At 40.9% G+C, this 19,514-nt stretch overlaps 1 protein-coding gene across 11 annotated transcripts in view; it reads right to left on the bottom strand.

Annotated features, from left to right (window-relative positions):
• Positions 1 to 19,514, bottom strand: part of KDM2A (lysine demethylase 2A) — a 151,629-nt gene that overhangs the window by 14,395 nt on the left and 117,720 nt on the right. For all 11 annotated transcript variants that reach the window (XM_072790081.1, XM_072790082.1, XM_072790083.1 and 8 more), the window contains 4 exons: positions 19,372 to 19,487; positions 13,734 to 13,860; positions 11,379 to 11,773; positions 635 to 718 (listed from right to left, as the gene is read on the bottom strand). In XM_072790081.1, coding sequence (XP_072646182.1) covers positions 635 to 718; positions 11,379 to 11,773; positions 13,734 to 13,860; positions 19,372 to 19,487 — 722 coding nt within the window. The remainder of the gene's footprint in view (positions 1 to 634; positions 719 to 11,378; positions 11,774 to 13,733; positions 13,861 to 19,371; positions 19,488 to 19,514) is intronic.

The raw sequence follows: 19,514 nt of genomic DNA, 5'->3' as shown, positions 1-19,514 counted from the left end.
CCTGGAATGGGATGGCTCTGCAAATTTCAACTGGGAAACACCGAAGAAGGACCTACGTATTTGCCAGACTCATGGACAGGATCAGAATTCTTACTTTTATTTAATAACCTTGACAAAGGACAATACGGGAAAGAATTATATGGGACCTAACTGAAGAGGCATGAAAATTCATAACTGGCAATTTATTAGCTAACAGGTAATTCCTTCTTTTTTCCATTTGATACTGAAAAATCCAAATTAAAGGTTTTTTTTTTAGTGTGCATTCATTCCATCATAGAAACACTCCCATCACTTAAATATATATGATTACTTTAACTAGTTAAAAAAAATATCTGTGAAATAACTGAATCACAGGGCCAAAACGATAAGAATAGATCCATTCTGGTGAATAAACGCACACTTTCGCATCCAAACCTGGAGGCAAGTTCCTAGTTTGATAGTTAAGAGAGTCATTTCCAAAGATAGCCAATTACCCTGACCCAAGAGTTAAAACAGAACCGAAAAATGATTTCCTGTCAGTTTATATTAATGCACCAAAAGCTGTCTGCCTCTAGTGCTTTTTCTTTCTGGAATGGTGATGGTCAGCCAGCAACATGCTTCAGCACCCTGAAGATCAAAAAGAATCATTTCTTACCTTATCCCTTTTTGGCCACTGTACTATAGGGACTCCAGTGAGGGCTAACTTGGGATCGCTGTTGGCAAGCTCCTCCAGCAAAATCTAAGGGTAGGATAGGACAGAAGAGGGGGAAGAAAGCAGGAACAGTGAACAAAGAGCCAACCACTCCCAGCAGCATTCAGACTTAGTCTCAGTCCCCAAGAGCAACATGGGAAGGGCAGGCTGGCAACTGTGTTTTCCTTTCATTTAGAGACTCACTGCAAAACAAATAAATTGAAGATGAAAGAGAAAACTCAAACTAGTGTGGTACTATCAAGACTTGTAATTTACCTTTGCTCCCAATCCCACACTTGTGATACTCACTGTACTGTTAGTATGTATGCTGAAGTAACTAGCTACATGGCGACAAGTGTTACTTGTCACCCAGTTCTATATATGGCAGTAAAACTTAATATTGCCCCTTTACTTTTCAGTATCAATGAATATTATCCAGGAGTACTGCCTTCATTTTGCAGATCTCAGCAAAGTGGCAAAAAAGGACTGGCTAATACTGGATTAATAGTATGAAAGGCAGAGTCTTAATGTCTCGATTCAACCCAGAGTTATATTCTTCTAAGGCTGGTTACGGAAATCTCAACTTCAAATCAACCAATCAATCAATCAATTTCTCACACACACATAAAGTAATTATTTGGCTTTATTCTTATAAATGGAACAGGAACAATCTTAGGGGCAACAGTTTTGATGGCTTTAACCAATCTAGTTTGAATGACTTGAGGACAATGCTACAGTAAGAAACTGCCACTTAAGTGAATCATACTAGTTGAGTGTTTTTTGGAAGACAGTCTTTATGTTTTAGACAGAAATTTCTGAGTCCCAAACCTTCTAGCAGATTGAAATCCCTTTTCCTTTAACCTCATGAGACCTAATGCAAAGGTAAAAGCAAAAGAACACAAATCCAGAAGACAAGTTACAAGATTCCTTTCAGGCTGCCCTAGTATATTAACTGTTTCAACAAAAACTAAACTTTGATCCTGGACAGTGAGCATGCCTGAGCCATTTTTAATAATCATTTCCATAATCCTATAGGCTCTATGCCTAGAGACCAGGACTTTCTGAAGCATGAAGCCCTTTTCTCCAAGCATTTTCATTCTTAACCAAAGGATCGTAACCTAAATCCCAGAGTTGGAACTCAGAAAGACCCTTTAAAACTCACACCCAGGAAGCTCCTCCACGAAGATCCCTTTTGCCAAGGCTCCAGATGCCTCTCACCCTCCCCCAAACTGATTTCATTTGCAGACGTTTTATTTACTTCAAGTTGCTATGGCATCCTATTCTGAAGCCTCCTGTTTAACACCCCACAGTGTGGGGGTGAAGAGGCGAGGTGCGGTGCCACGTGGGACTAGGCTCCAGTAGGGGCTCCTAATCTCCCTAGGGTGAAAAATTCAGGTCCATTCAAAATGTGTGCTAGGGAGTGTACAGTTCCCCTCCCCCATGTCGTACAGCCGAGGAGTAGGACTCTGCCCATTTCCTCTGCCGGAGAGCACTGAGCTGTCCACAAACAGGGACTTTCCACTTTCAGCAAAACAGACCGCACAGAAAGATCTGCGATTGTTTAAGAGTAGGAAAGGAACCTAACTGTTCACCAGAAGCAGTCTAATTCTACCTGCAAGATTTTTTGTGGGGGACAGGGAAAGGTAGGTGGAGAAACTGTGTCTGCGTGGGGGTGGGGGGCAGCTGTTCACACATAGACGACATAGTTACTGGGGTCTGTGTGGGTGTGGAGGGAAATGCAGATTTCCTTCCAAGCCTTATTTTGTTGGGGCCATACAACCAAGCTCACCCAGCTTCATCAAAAAAGGCAGACTCCAGATGAGGCCCTCCAAGAAACCATATAAAGAAGCCACCACCCTTCACCAGAGGGGGTTTGGGACGGGGAGCAGAGAGCGGGGGTGGAGTGCGGAAAGGCTGACGCCTATCTAGGCTCCTGGCATTCGGGAGAACATTCAAACACAAGCCCACACCCCACACATCACAGGAAGGGGAAGAGAACAGTGGGCGTCTGGACAGAGAAGGGAAAAGGATTCCCAAAAGCCAAGCGACCCAATTCTGAAGCACATCCCACCAGGAGAGGGAACAAGTGCAATGACGGCTCAAACAACACTAAGTAACCTGAGCATTGTCCTGGACTTGCCCGGTAGGCTGTTCTTCTGCCTCTTTGCTGAGACAAAGTCCCTACAGTTACACATACCCCAAGCCAGAAAGGGTTTGCCGCCCGCCCGCCTGACCTTGTGTTTCTCGTCGCTCTGGAGCTGCCGAGGCTCTCGGTTGAAGTTTCCCCAGCGTCTTTGTTTTGTTTTCTGTATTGGAAGTTGTGCTGAAGGAGTTAGGTTTTCTCCCTCTAGGAAAATCCCAATTTACTTGAAAATTCTGGAATCTCCCAAAGTACATCAGGCAGGGCAGTCCGGCTACAACCCCTCAGGCTACCCAGAGGGAGCAGCGTGTCGTGCTCTGAGCTCCTTCTCGAGCCCTTCAGCTCAGCCGCGGCTTCCTGTGCCTGCGAACAATGCTGCTGCGTCACCCACATGCAGCTCCCAGAAATGCTTTGCAACGGAAGATGGCAGGAGGGGGAGCTGAGCTCGAGTGAGCGAGCCAGGCAGAGGGCCCAGCCGTCCTGCTGCAGAGTCGGGAGGGGTGTGCTTGGCGAGGGCTGTCGGGCCTGTGATTGGAGGAAAGGCTGCCCGGGAGGCGAGTTGGGCCGCGCCCCCCCGCCTCCTCCCTCCAACCACCACTGCAATAGGAGAACCAAGGCCGGCCCCGGAGGGCTCCCTCTGGCCGACTTCGGAAGGCGCCAGCAAAAGGAAAGGCTTTAACCCATTCGGCATCTGGGCCCGAGAGTGTCCTTGTCTCCGTCCACACCCTTCCCCTCAGGGTCACCTCTTGTTGTTACAGCCAGCACTCTTTCCCGCTGACCACACACACACACACACACACACACACACACACACACACGCATGCACGCACACACACTTCTCCCCCCTGCTCTTCAGGCAAACGGCAAGTCGCCCGAAGTTCAGCCTGTGCAAGAGCCAGGCAACCAAGCTGAGCTCCTCTGAGTTTCCTTTCTGCTGGCACGCCCGCCTGCTTCACCTGCCCTCACTCTCCCAAACCCAGAATCCAGAATGAGCATACGTGTTTCCAGAAAAACCTTCAGGAACGACACATTTCAACCAATATTGACATATTCAATACATATGTCTGTTTAACAACTACTTCTACAACAGATGCCTGCCTCTGGTTGGGATTGGGCACTCCACCACCGTTAACAGAAATGCCTAGGCAGCTCTTCTAGCAGCTCCATCATGACCAAGTCAAGCTAGCTGAGGCTAAATCTCAGGTTAAGGTGCTTTATTTTCCTGCCTTGGCAACAGCTCAAGAAACCACTGAATTTGTGTCCGCCAGTCTCCTGGGACCCTGCCCCTGAGACTGCCCCCACTCCAGCACTCCTGCACCTTTCCAGTTCATTTTCTATTCTGGTAGTTTTGCCTGCTCCATTCTTTTTTTTTTTTTTTTTTTTGGATTTAATTTATTTGAGAGAGAGAGAGAGAAAGAGCACAAGGGAGGGGGGCAGCATAGGGAGAGGGAGAAACAGACTTTCCGCTGAGCAGGGAGACCAGGATCTGAGATCCCAGGACTCCTGGGTCATGACCTGAACAGAAAGCAGACGCATAACTGATTGAGGCACCCAAGCGCCCCTGCCTGCCCTATTCTTGACGTTCCCTGAATGAAACAGCAGACCCTGCATCTTGTCAGACATCTTGATGCCACTTCTGACAGTCCCTCAAGTGATATGTGTCACAAACTCTCCATACACTGATTGAATCAGGGTGAAGCTCAGACTGAACAAGCAGTCTCAGGCTACAGTGCACTGTATTTTGGAGCCAAATTTCTGTAATATTTAGATTCTCATAAATGTATGTGGCTTTTCCAGAAATTACAGAAGTTGCTTTGAAATAAACATCTCAGGCCACTAAGAACCTAGCTAGGAAACATTCTTATTTCCAGGACAGTTGTTTCAGTGAGTTTCTGGTGTAGAGTCAGTGGCTAATAGGCTTTATGAGGCCTAGGCTTTGCCTGGAGAGACTACATATTTTAATTTTTACAGTAGTTTACCAAGGAAAGGAGGGAGGTTTTGTGCTTTTTGACCAAGCTCTTCCTGAAAGTTTCTATGACCATTCTAATCCTAAACCTCTCGTCTGGACTTATCTTAAGACTCAAAGACCAAGTGCAATCAGCCTATTAATGTCTGAAAAGTTTTCCTTCCTTAATAGTGTGAAAGGTCTTCTTGGAAAATCCTTGTTTTCCTTTTAGATCTATCTAACCTGGAGGGATGATAAAGAACGAATACTTAGGACAAACATGTTATCAAGTTGTAGCAAGTGAAAACCCTAAAGGCTACCAGGAAAGAACAAAAAACAGAAAGGGTACTAGGGAACTTACTCCCACTAAATTTCCAAATCATAAATTAAACAAGATCAATTTTTTTCTACTAATTTAGAATAAAAGATAGGCAACAAAGATCAGAATTAGTAAGCATTACATTATGTAATATAAAAATAAAAACTTTGAGGGATCCCTGGGTGGCGCAGCGGTTTGGCGCCTGCCTTTGGCCCAGGGCGTGATCCTGGAGACCCGGGATCGAATCCCACATCGGGCTCCCGGTGCATGGAGCCTGCTTCTCCCTCTGCCTGTGTCTCTGCCTCTCTCTCTCTCTGTGTGTGACTATCATAAATAAATAAAAAATTAAAAAAAAAAAACTTTGAAGAATTATGTGTATTTTAACCTAACCTGATATGCCTTGTAGCCATTAAATTATTTAAAATTTTCTATTTAGGGGCCCCTGGCTGCTCAGTCAGTGGAGCACATAACTCAGTACTGGGGTGGTGAGTTCGAGCCCCACATGGGTTGGAGAGTTTACTTTAAAAAAATAAGTAAACAAAAACAAAACTTTCTACTTAGTAAGAATGTGTGAATTATTACAAATAACAGTAAAGACTGAAAATGGAGTGCCTGGGAGGCTCAGTCAGTTAAGCATCTGCCTTTGGCTCAGGTCATGCATGATCTTGGAGTTCTTGGACTGAGCCCCCTGCTTTGGGCTCCCTGCTTAGCAGGGAGTCTGCTTCTCCCTCTGCCCCTCACCCCACTTATGCTCACTCTACAAACCACTGTGCCACCCAGGGATCCCTGTTTATTTCTTTTTTAAAGTAGGCTCCATGCCCAGCATGGAGCCCAACATGGGACCTGAACTTACAACCCTGAGATCAAGACCTGAGCTGAGATCAAGAGTTGAGACCCTAACTGACTGAACCACGCAGGTACTCAAGTTTATTAACTTATTAAAAGCTTGTTTAGGGATGGCTCAGTGACGGAGCGCCTGCCTTCGGCCCAGGGTGTGATCCTGGACTTCCAGGATCGAGTCCCACATCGGGCTCCCTGCATGGAGCCTGCTTCTCTCTCTGCCTGTGTCTCTGCCTCTCTCTCTGTATCTCTCATGAATAAATAAATAAAATATTTTTTAAAAAGCTTGTTTAGTTATTTTAAAGCCTTTATTTATTTATTTGAGAGGTAGAGAGAGCATGCGGCAGCGGGTAGGGAGAGGGACAAGCAAGCTCCATGCCCAGCACAGAGCACAATGCAGGGCTCGATCTCACCACCCTGAGATTATGACCTGAGCCAAAATCAAGAGTTGGATGCTTAACTGAGCTACCCAGGCGCCCTTTATTATTTTTATGTAATCTCTACAGCCAACATGGGGTGAAAACTCATGACCCCAAGATCAAGAGTCATATGCTCTTTCGACTGAGCCAGCCAGGTGCCCTTTAATTTTTGAATTAAGACTTCCCTTAAGGCAGAATTCAGCCATCTATACTCAGTGTTCACTCAGCACTTTATGTCATGCATGGTACCTGTAAACCTAGAGTGTACTTATTTTCTCAGTCCATTTACTTTTTATTTTTTTAAAGATTTTATTTGTTTATTTATTTATTTATTTGAGACAGACACACACAGAGAGAGAGAGAGGCAGAAACACAGGCAGAGGGAGAAGCAGGCTCCATGCAGGGAGCCTGATGTGGGACTCGATCCTGGGTCTCCAGGATCACACCCTGGGCTGAAGGCAGGCACTAAACCGCTGAGCCACCAGGGCTGCCCTCTCAGTCCATTTAAATGCCTGCTTCACCAATGAATAGTAAGCCCCTTGAGGGCTTGATCCATAACATGTTTGCATATTTACACTCAGTTTGGTTCCTGGCACAGAGTAGGCTAGGCAGGCATGATTCAGAGTAGTGGAATAAATTAACTCATACATTTGTAACATGTATTTTGTTTTTTTGCAATAGTGATATGGCTTATTAAGTACTCTACTAACATTACCATTAATTTTCAGAATAGCTCCATTGAGGTAGATGTTATTTTACAGAAGAGAAAATAGGCTTTCATACATCTAGTACCTTGACCAAAAATCACATGTTTGCCAAGCTTATCAAAATAGCTTAGAGGGACACCTGAGTGGCTCAGGGTATAATCCCTGGTGCAGAGATCGAGTCCCACATCGGGCTCCCTGTGAGGAGCCTGCTTCTCCCTCTATGTCTCTGCCACTCTCTCTATGTCTCTCATGAATATATAAATAAAATCTTAAAAAAAAAAAGTTTAGAGAGGGACACCTGAGTGGCTTAGTGCTTGAGCATTTGCCTTCAGCTCAGGGCTTCATCCTTGGTCCCAGGATTGAGTTCCACCTTGGGCTCCCTGCAGGGAGCCTGCTTCTCCCTCTGCCTGTGTCTCTGTCTCTCTCTCTGTGTCTCTTGTGAATAAATAAAATCTTAAAAAAAAAAAAAAGCTTTGAGAAACCAAGAAAATAAATATATAACACTGAATTTGTTTCACTAAGTTGGGCAGCCAAATACATTGATATATTAAAAACTTTTTATCTATGTACATATATTAAGAGTGACTTTATGACCTAAATAAATACAAACAAGAAAATAAGGTCTAATTAAAAACTCAAGTCTTCCAACTGACTGCTACCACACTGCTGTGACCCACTGTCAGCAGTTGGGATGTCCCTCTCTCCAGCACCCCTGCAATGCACATACAAAGAGACTTTTTCTCACATTAATGGGATTGTACTATACACACTGCTCTAGATTCTCTTTATTCACCATCTATCAAGCACAAGACTTCTCTATTTCAGAGATTCAAGAGTATCTCACAGTGGGAGAGAATTCCATTCTACCTTTAGTACACTTTTAAGAGTCAAAGTTACCATACATTCCCAAACTTACATACTGATTACTTTCCCCTGATTTTTATCAATAAATCAAGGGGATCCCTGGGTGGCTCAGCGGTTCAGTGCCTGCCTTCAGACCAGGGCGTGATCCTGGAGTCCTGGGATCGAGTCCCACATCAGGCTTCCTGCATGGAGCCTGCTTCTCCCTCTGACTGTGTCTCTCCCTCTCTCTCTCTCTTTCTCTCTGTGTATCTCATGAATAAATAAAATCTTTAAAAAAAAAAAGACAACACTTTTTTTTTCAACACTTTTTAATATCCCCCTTTTTATCTAATCCCTTCCAACTTTATATTCTATGATCTTTCTTCAACAATGCAGAATTTCACATTTTAGAATCTTCAAAGCCTTTTCCTACCATTACTAAAATGGCTTTTTCTTTCAGGGATACGGAATCATGGATCTTTCATCTCACCACTTTTGCTCTCATCTCTTCTGCTAGTTCTTCATGAGAGCCATACAGGCTGCAACAAGGAACAAGAAACAATTCCTCTCTCTGAAGGAAGAGTAAACTCTGGGCTTGCTGTTATCCTCTACTGCAGTGCAGGCTCCTATGCTACACGCACCAAGTTCTCTAGCACTGCAGTCTCCAGCTGTGCAGTACTGGCACCTACCCAATCCAAAACTTCTCTTTTGGGTGATGTTCAGATTCTCAAAGTATTGAAGCTCTAAACTCACTATTGTCTGAAGCTCAGATTAAACACAAATTGTCAAGTATAGGAATAATTTAATCTATTTGATCTTAAGTGAAAGTACCTGCAGAGTGGGGATCTAAATCTGCTGTCTTTGGTATCAGCTGTGTTTTAACTATGTTCTTGGGTAAATAAGACAAGGTGTGGACAAGCCCTTGCAGGAATAATCAAACACTGCCAGCCTACTAGTCATTCTGGTGGCCGTTCCTTCCTCATGCTCTGGTCTCTATGCAACTCTATCTTAGACTGTGGTGGCTGCCATGTTTTTCATGATTCCTGACAAATAAAAGGAAGCTCTCTCTAGATACTTTTCATAATGCTAAGAGCCCTCTTTAGAGATCTTTTTAACTCATTCCCTTTCTTGCTGCCTTCTTTTATTCTGCTTAGTATTTGACACAAATTTTTCTACATTTTCCATCACTCTGCCTCCTTAAATATCTTAACTACTTTAGTAAGGGAGTTTATGTACTTCTATCAGGATACTTGACCTTGTACAACTGACTAGTGGATTATAATATGGCTTCCTACAACTGGATTCAATGGAGTCAAATCCATTAATCTTTTTTTTTAAGATTTTATTTATTTATTCAGGAGGGAGAGAGAGGCAGAGACACAGGCAGAGGGAGAAGCAGGCTCCATGCAGGGAGGCCAATGAGGGACTCGATCCTGGGACTCCATGATCACGCCCTGGTCTGAAGGCAGGCGCTAAACCACTGAGCCACTCAGGGATCCCCTAAATCCCTTAATCTTTTTAATGAAATATAGATATCCGGACCAAAGGAATGTCAGTGAGATATAAACTTAGAAATCTTTCTTCTTATGGATTCTAAAGGCAAGTTAATTAATGTTTCCTACATGTACCTATGATGGAATAGCTACATAAAAAAGAAACTTCTGAGGAAAAAAAGGAAAGATGCTGGAGTCAAACTCTCAGGAAAGTAAAAATACGTATGTCCTATTATCACAATAGAAAAGAAAAAACTTAAATGTTCTTTGCTCATTCAAGGGTGGAAAGTGAATTTGGAATCTAGTTTATGAGTCTGGAAATGTATGGCTAAGTTTATTTTGCTGCACATCAATCATTATAGAACTATCTGGAACTTTATCATCTCCTCCCCTAAATACAAGCTACAATGATAACACCTGTCTCTTTTATATTTTATTTTATTATTTTAATTTAATTTAATTTAATTTAATTTTTTAAGATTTTATTTATTCCTGAGAATCACAGAGAGAAGCAGAGACATAGACAGAGGGAGAAGCAGGCTCCCCACAGGGAGCCTGATGTGGGACTTGATCCCGGACCAGGATCACAAACTGAGCCAAAGGCAGACACTCAAATGCTGGGCCATCCAGGCGTCTCAACACCTGTCTTTTTTAGAACAAACTTTATAAAACCAAACTATAAAACCAACTGTCCCATTTCTATCACTACTAGAGAGGACCAACCTCACCAGATACCACTCTTTTTTAGCCTCTTTAGTTTTTTACCCTTTCACTGATGCATAAATGATAAGATACAATTAAACAGTTTACCACAAAAAGAAAAAGCAGAAAAAAAAAAACTTCAGGTCCTATCCCGGAGATCAGAATTCTTTCCTGAGGTGGATGGCAGAAGTGGCCAAGGAAAAATGTGAATAAGGAGTCAGGGATGGAACAGACATACTGAAATATTTAGCCCATCTTTCTTAGGGCACATAAAATTATTCAATATAAATTCTTCTGTGGCTTAAAATAATCCGTATGATAGGTTTTGAAAATAAACACATATTACCAATTGCAAACCAGTTTTCTAATTCACATGCCCTGTACCCAAAATGTAGTTCCAAGTGATGATTTAAAGAGAAAATTAATATTCCCAGCTTTATACTTTTTGGTATTCATGGTAATGGTTATTTGTGAGGAAAAACTTAAAAGACCTCCAATTTAGACAGCTGAAATCTGGATTCCTGAAAAATAAGTTCATTCCTTTGAGATCAATACATGAAGGTTGGAATAGGCTCTGAAAATAACTAATACTGGGAGAGCTCTTGAAAAAGTAGAAAAAAATATAACGTGAAGAAACCTAATAAAGCAATAGGATAGGTTGTTATGTTTGTCTTTTCTTAAAATCTCTATGCCCAATGTGGGGATTGAACTCTCTACCCTGAGATCAAGAGCCGCATGTTCCACTGACTGAGGCAGCCAGGCGCTCCAGGACAGATTATATTTATAAAGATACTTCTCAAGCTGTCTTGATGTATTTAAGTCTTTTTTTAATTTAAATCTTAGTAGTAGATAAATTTGAAACTAAATATGTGAAACCTATTCAACAACACCCAGCATAAAAAAAGCTTCTTGTCTGTTTGGGGTGAGACTGCTAGAGATGGCTATTGGCCACTTTTATTCTGAAACAAGCCTCTATCTGAGGATAACTTATTTAAATTTAGTATTTCCTAATACTGATACTTTCTTAGGTTCGCCTTTATTTTTAGGATGTATCTGAAATCTGCATTTTTAGGACTAAATTTAAGTCCTAACTGAACATACAAGTGTCAGTATTTTCATAGCAGGGACTTAATCTCATTCTAGGAAATCAAACACTGTACAACACACACACTCACACGTACATATTAACTTCTTTCTGAATGAACCAGGGATTAACCAGAATTCCTATACTTTCTAAGAATTGAGAAAATGCCTGCCCCAGCCAGATCAGTGGCTGTTATACAACATAACCAACCCTTACCTTCACGTCAGCAATAAGAGCATCTTCATCTTCTATTCCTGTGGGGACACATTTCTTGTGCAGTGGCAGAGACTCCAACTTATCTACAAGACAGCGAAGGCCTTCAAGCTCAAAATGGGTCAGATGCACCTGTCTGTCCTTTCGGGGACTACACTGAGGATCCCACACTTGGCCATTGTGGGAGCCCCGGCTAGAGTCAGAGGATGAGTCCCCTGACAAGGTTTTCTTCAGACTTGGAAGACTTCGGCAGGTTTTGCCCAGTCCGTCATAATCCAGGTTGACCCCATTGGCTACAGGGCTAGTGAGGACAGAACGCCTATTGCTCAGGCGCCTTGGTTCTCGATCCACTGCTTCCTCATCCCCATTTCCAGATTCCAACCCATTTAACTCCAAATCTGCCAGTAGGAAGAAAAAATATAGTAAGAACATGACACTTGACCATGTGAACAACAAGAGAAAACAGCAGCATGGGAGGGACCCTGAGGTTATAAATGATGAAGCTGTGACATTTTAAAATGGTCTCTCCTTATCTCAACCCATTTGCTCACTGCTGAAAATCATAGTTACAGGTAAGAATATGTTCCTGAGTCAGAAGGACAACTATGTGAATGATCAATTGATTTTTCAAAAGGTTGGGGAAGGGTCCGTCAACTGTGTGCTAGAAATAAGTCAGCTGAAAATGGCTGTGAATTAGTTTCAAGTCCAAACTGAAATTTGAGGTTATGATTTCATAACTTTTTAAAAAGCAGATAGTATGAAGCACATTACTCATAGTTTTGTTAAAAGTTCTGGTCATAAAATTACAAACTTCAGAATTGAAATCCTATCAATATGGCTAACAAAATAAAGCAAGTATTTTTTTAAAAGGAAGATTCTGATAGTCAAGTTTTAACAAAAGAAAAATTGTTAAATGTTCACTGATTCTTTATTATGAAAGTAATACAAGAAACAGACTCTTAACCATACAAACAAACTGATGGTTACCAGAGGGGTGGTGGGTGGAGGTATGGGTGAAATAAGTGATGGGATTAAGAAGGGTAATTGTGATGAGCACCAGGTGCTGTATGAAGAGACGAATCATTATACTGCCCATTGAAACTAATATTACACTGCACTAACTGGAATTTGAATGAACTGGAAATTGAATAAAAACTTAAAAAAAAAGAAAACTACAAAAGTTAACCAATCCAAATGGGAAAAAAGATAATCTATATTTACTATTAATTTTGAAAATATAGGATGGTGCAAAGAAGTAAATAAGTCACCCCTTATCCCTCCATCCTTGGATAAAAAGTCAACAGCTGATCTATTTTCTTTCCATCTTTTTCTTTCTCTCTTTTTAAAAAATTTATTTATTTATTTGACAGGGAGAGAAAGAGAGAGAGAGAGCAAGAGCGAGCATGCACAAGCAGGGGGAGCAGCAGGCAGAGGGAGAGACAAAAGCAGGCTTCCCACTGAACAGGGAGCCTGATGCAGGGCTCCATCCCAGGACCGAGATCATGACCTGATCTGAAGGCACTTAACTGACTGAGCCACGCAGGTGCCCCTCCATCTTTTTCTAAGCATATGTGCGTGATTACGATTGCACTGGGATTATGCTTCATATACAATTCTGTATCCTGCTTTCATGTACTGGGTGGTCATTTTTTATTTTCAAACAAGAATATAAACTATCTTCAAAGGAAAATGCTGAAGCAAAAAAATATCTGGCTTAGACTGAAGATTCCATGGAAGATGTGACCACAGGATATTTCAGTCTTGGCTCCTCTGCACCTTAGGGCATGTAACAGCCTAAAAATGTATAACTGAAAGTATCTTGCCATCCGATAAAATACTTCTCTTGATATAAATTGGGGAAACATTAAAGCATACAGGTTAAGGATATAGACTTTAGAGTCTTACCAACTTGATTCAAACTATAGCTTTCTCACTTATTAACTAGAAGATCATGAACAAGTTTTTTAATCTCCTTGAAACTTAATGTCACCATTTGTAAAATGAAGATTACAGTACCTACCTCACAGGTAATAATCAGAATTTAATGTATGTAAATGCTTAGTAAAGTGCCTGGAATATAGTAAAAGTTAGCATGAGGACATGTTCTTAGTGTTTATTGTGCCAAAGGCCATTCTTTTTTTTTTTTGCCATTCTTTAAACAATAACACATAGTAGACAAATGATTATCTTTCTTACAGAGCTAAATATTAACAATTCAGACAAAGGAGAGATCCAGATATTTCATTTTGCCTAGTAATTCATGTCTGGGTAGGAGATCAATTGTAAACAGCATTGAACTCCAATGAATGAATTTGGTAGTTCCAAGCAGGTAAATTCATGTTTATGCAGAACACTTACCCATACTGAGGGACTCTTTTTGAAATTCCTTAGTTAGGTGGGAGCGGTTTGTTATGCAGTACACATAGCGCTCCAACACGTACCAACACATCTCATAGTAAAATGGATAACGGAACTTATTTGGAACCTATGTGGGAACAAAATAATGAGAAAAACAAGCTGATAACAATTTACAAGATAAAAGAGTAAGACAAATTGAATCACTGCAAAAATAAACCTAGGGAAGATACTCTAGTCAACAGGTAGGGTGGCATTTGGAACAAGAACCTAACTGGATCTGTCAACCTAAAAATTGCTGGTCTTGGGAAACAATCACTAAAATTAAAAGGTATTTAAGAACCACCAAAAAGGTGTCTTGGGAAAGTATCAAAAAGTAAGTTCTGGGACAGAGTAAAGTGTTAGAGTAAGACACAATATACCTTTTTTTCTTTTTTTTAAGATTTTATTTATTTATTCATGAGAGACACAGAAAGAGAGGCAGAGACACAGGCAGAGGGAGAAGCAGACTCCATGCAAGGAGCCTGATATGGGACTCCATCCTGGATCTGGGATCAGGCCCTGAGCCAAGGCAGACGCTCAACCGCTGAGCCACCCAGGCGTCCCTAAGACACAATATACTTAGTTGAGAAAACCGTTTCAGGGTTCTTAGGATACAAAGGCCTGCCAAGCAGTCATGCCTTTACTACAAGTTTTAACCCAGAAGGCCATGGGACAAAGATCTAATGGATCTAATGGATAACAGGTTATGAGATGAAGTTATATGCTTTAATTATGTTCTTACCTATAGAAAAGTATGATTAGAGACTCATTCTCAAGCTATGTCTAGTTTAGGACATACAAGACTGCATATTTTCCCACCATCAGCTCTCAGCTGATCTGTACAGTATTTTGCAGTCTGCCCCAATGGCAGGTCCACAAATTAGATTGCTGCTCCACAAGGCCTAATCAGCCACTGCCTTTAGTTCCTTTCATTCTCTCCAGAAGCAGCATGAAATCATTCCAGCTGAATAATAATAAAAAGAACTGCCCTTCAGATCAAGCATAGTTGAAACAAAGGCAAATCAGCATTGATTAATCAGTGAGGAAGACTAACAATGGGGACTACCCTATATATATTTTGCCAACTTCTTTTAGAGAGGACAACTTTCAAAAGGAGAACCCAACAATACGTTTAAGATTGTTTTGAATATGCAACTGAGAACATTCTCATCTTCTTTTCAAAGCTCCAGATCAGGTAGTATTCCTAAATCATGGAGATCTGGATGCAAGACCCTTTTCAAAACCCTTCACCAGGTCACAGAGCATGCCTGGAATGAGGAGATTACTTTCCTTATTACAAGGCAAGAGAAGCATGTACTTTTCACTAGGTTTCCAATTTAGAGGAACTAGGCTCTGAAACTATCTTAAGTGGCTACAGTTTTAACAACCAGAAGACATTTTTCCTCCTTTATTTTAAAGTCAAATTAGGGGCACCTGGGTGGCTTAGTAGTAGAGCATGTAACTTGATCTCAGGGTCTTGAGTTCAAGCCCCACATCAGGCCTAGAGGCTACTTAAAAATATATAAATAAAAGTTTATTTTTAAGAAGGTCAAGTTAATTTACTTTGGTAAGGTGTGTGTGTGGGGGAACCACATAATTTATTTTTTTTTTTAAAGATTTTACTTATTTATTCATGAGAGACACAGAGAGAGAGGCAGAGACACACAGGCAGAAGGAGAAGCAGGCTCCATGCAGGGAGCCGGACATGGGACTCGATCCAGGGTCTCCAGGATCACATCCTGGACCAAAGGTGGTGCCAAAACGCTGAGCCACCTGAGCTGCCCAGGAACCACATAATTAATAGATATTAGGTACCCCCAAATTATAATACACAGGTCTCTCTGTTCATCTTTTACACATATTAACACTTTTCTGGAAGGGTTTTTATTAAAAGTTCAGGACAACCCAAAATTCTGAAGCCCTCTAGGATTCTGTTGAGAGCTAAGTAAAATACTGACAGTTAAAAAAAAAAAAAAAATAGGGCACTAAACCTTTTATTTTTTACTTGGAACTCATCGGAATGCATTAACAACAGCCAAGAGATCACACACCCAACCTACCTTATTATATTTTATCTATGTTGCCAAACACTACAGAGTATATAAATTCCAAGACTGGGTTAGAATTTTTGGGGGGAGGGGATTTTTTTTAATCCTCCTTATGGAAAAAAAAAAAAAAATCCTCCTTATGAATTATTAAGCTTTTAAGTGCTATTAGTAGAATAATCACCAACACTCCAGTTTAAATAGTATGGTATTTCCACACTGGCATGGCAAAAGAAACCAAAAATATTGTCTTAAATTCACAACACACTTTATTTTTGTAAATTAACATATTAAATGGATGCCAGATTGCTATTGGCACATAAAAGGTTGGTGTAAAAAGCAATAATAATAATAATTAAAAAAAAACACTGTGTACATTATGCAGGTGACTCAGTGAAATTTTTATAGAAACACAGAGGAGTTCCTTATTTAGAATGAAAGAATTAAGCTATAGAGAAAATGGAATAATATGGTGGTTAGACTGAAATTTGACATTTCTTGATACACAAAGTCTAGGAATATTAATCAAGATCAGTTATTAGAAGTTTAACAGTCTGCAAGAAACTTCATGCACAGTAACTCATTTCACCTATGTCAATGAATATACATTTTCCCTTTCTTCCTCAGTGAGCAACTCAGCAATTACATCAGTAACTCATGGGCATAATATAGTTTTTAGCCAAAAAAGGGGAATACTTTCTAAAACCTCATTTTCAGATTAAGTAAATAGGTAGTATCATCTCTGAGAACCATGGAGTTAAGTAAGAGTACTTTATTATGAAATTATGTAATTTCTCTCTTTTGAAACATTTTACCTATTATCATTATTACAATTTCAAACTTATTACTTTCTTATAGTTTCATTACTCAACAAACAAACAGAAATACACTTCTTAAAAAAAGATTTTATGTATTTGAGAGAGCATGTGTGCGAGAGGAAACATGAGAGGGGGGTGCGCGGAGGGGGGCGGCAGAGGGAGAAGGAGAAGCAGATTCACTGCAGGGGCTTGATCCCAGAACACCAAGACCATGACCTGAGCTGAGCTGAAGACACTCAACCAACTGAGCCACCCAGATGCCCCTATAAAATTTATTTTAAAAACACTGCATCAGCTTTTTTTTTTTTTTTTAAGATTTTATTTATTTATTCGAGAGAGAGAGAGAGAGAGAGAGAGAGAAGGAGGCAGAGACACAGGCAGAGGGAGAAGCAGGCTCAATGCAGGGAACCTGACGTGGGACTTGATCCCGGGTCTCTAGGATCACGCCCTGGGCTGAAGGTGGTGCTAAACTGCTGAGCCACCCGGGCTGCCCCATCATCTTTTTAAAAAGATTTTATTTATTTATTTGAGATTGAGCGCTCAGGAGCAGGAGGGACAGAGAGAGAAGGACAAATGGCTAGCTGCTCAGCAGGGAGGGGAGCTTGATGCAGGGCTTGATCCCAGGCCCCTGGGATCATGACCTAAGTTGAAGGCAGACACTTCACTGAATGAACCACTCAGGCACCCCATTTTTTTAAAGATTTATTTATATATTTGAGCACAGGAGCCCCATTTAAAAAAACATTTATTTATTCATTAGAGAGACAGAAAGAGAGAAGCAGAGACACAGGCAGAGGGAGAAGCAGGCTCCATGCGGGGAGCCCAACATGGAACTCGATCCAGGGTCTCCAGGATCAGGCCCTGGGCTGAAAGGTGGCACCAAACCGCTGAGCCACCCGGGTTGCCCAGGAGCCCCATTTTTTTAGGAGCCCCATTTTTTAAAAAGACTTATTTATATATCTGAGAAAGAAAGTGCATGAGCAGGGGAAGGGACATAGGAGGAGACAGAATCCGGAAGCAGACTCCCCACTGAGCATGGAGCTGGATTCCAGGACCCTGAGATCCTGACCTGAGCCAAAATGAAGAGTTGGCTCCTTAAATGACTAAGTCACCCAGGGGTCCCAGAACTGCATCTTCTTATTTCGAATAGGGTAATCCCTATAACTCCAACAATAGTACTCCTGTGTGTAAGATAATAGGTAGCTCCTAACCAAAATACAGGTTTCAAAACAGGCACTAAAATGGCTAAGTGACCATGTTCACAGTAAGTCAATGATCATTCTTTCTAAAAATTGTAAATTCTTCACTACTTGCAATTTTTTAAATTTAACTTTGAAAAATTTCAAATTCATCAAAAAGTTTTAAGAACAGTATCATGAACAGTGCCTAAAGCATTATTCGAGATTCACCAGCTATTAACACTTCCCCACATTTGCTAATCTCTATTCATATATTCATATATACTCATTATTATTCTGCTGAACTACTTGAGAGCAAATTGGGAACAGCACTGCCCTCTAAAGACTCTATACTCTAATTGCTGTTTAAGGTCAATACCATCTATCTATACCATTCATTTATTTTAAGATTTTATTTATTTATTCATGAGAGACACCGAGAGAGAGAGGCAGAGACACAGGCAGAGGGAGAAGCAGGCTCCATTCAGGGAGCCCGATGTGCGACTTGATCCCAGGTCTCCAGGATCACACCCTGATCCAAAGGCAGACGCTCAACTGCTGAGCCACCCAGGCATCCCTATACCTTAATCATCTGTAATTCAGCCCTTACCAGCTTGGGTTCTGCTAAAGAATTAAGTCCTGTTTCCTTATGACATGGGTTGACCAGCAAACAGCAGCTAGTGGATCTGATCTATTTTTGTAAGGCCTGTGAGGTAACAGTGTTTTCACATTCTTAAATGACTAAAAAACCCCAAACAAACAAACAAACAAACACCCACTAAACTAAAATTAGAGCATTTTGTGATATGGGAAACCTATATGAAATTCAATTTCCCTGTCCATAAATAAAATTTTGTTTCATTTGAGCCATGCTCATTTATTTAAGTATTTCATTCTACAAGGCAGTGAAGTACTTGCAGCAGATATTGTATGGCCCACAAAACCAAAAACATTCACTATCTGATTCTTTATGGAAAAAGTTTGCCAACTCTTGCCAGGGCATCCACTGCATTGTAAGGAATTAACTTTTTTCATATATATCTAGAATGGTATCGGCTATGTACCCTCCCACAGAAAACTAAGAGAGTAAGATGCACAAATCATTTTCTAAAGGACTTCACTCTCTCAAGGAACCCCAGCTGGGAAAAGCAGTATCACATTGATTTATTCAAGTACAACAGTTTGGGTGCTGGACAGTAATTGGAGTAAAGAAAGATACATGAATTCAAAGTCGTGAAACCTAAATTGATAAATCCCATTATATCTAATTATTCTAAGAGCATATACAAAATAAAAACATGGCTCAAGAGATTCCCCAATGTTCACTTGGCCCTATAAAAATCCAAGATACCAAGAACCTCAAAGAATCAGAGTCCCCCAAACCAAGCAACATAGACCTCATTAAAGCCTTCTTCTCAGCGCCCCTGAAATGTCAACACTGCATTTTAACTCACAGAAAAATCGAAGTTTTGAGATAACTACCAATGAATCTCTTATAACATCTGTCTTAAATGGACACAATCTTTTTCACATCCAGTTGCTACACAGAATTACTTACCCGTGTCCGATCTTCAATGTTGTATATTTTTAATTGCATGGGGATATTGAAACTATGCAAAAAATTGCCTCCAAAGACTAATGTGTCTGTAGGAGTATACACAGCATGAATCCAGCCTAGAAGAAAGGGAGTGGAGGGCAGTG

Source organism: Canis lupus, chromosome 21 (assembly GCF_048164855.1).
Source record: "Canis lupus baileyi chromosome 21, mCanLup2.hap1, whole genome shotgun sequence".
Lineage (NCBI taxonomy): Eukaryota > Metazoa > Chordata > Mammalia > Carnivora > Canidae > Canis > Canis lupus.
The sequence above is the reverse complement of the archived record's forward strand: the minus strand, read 5'-3'. Positions and strand labels throughout refer to the sequence as shown.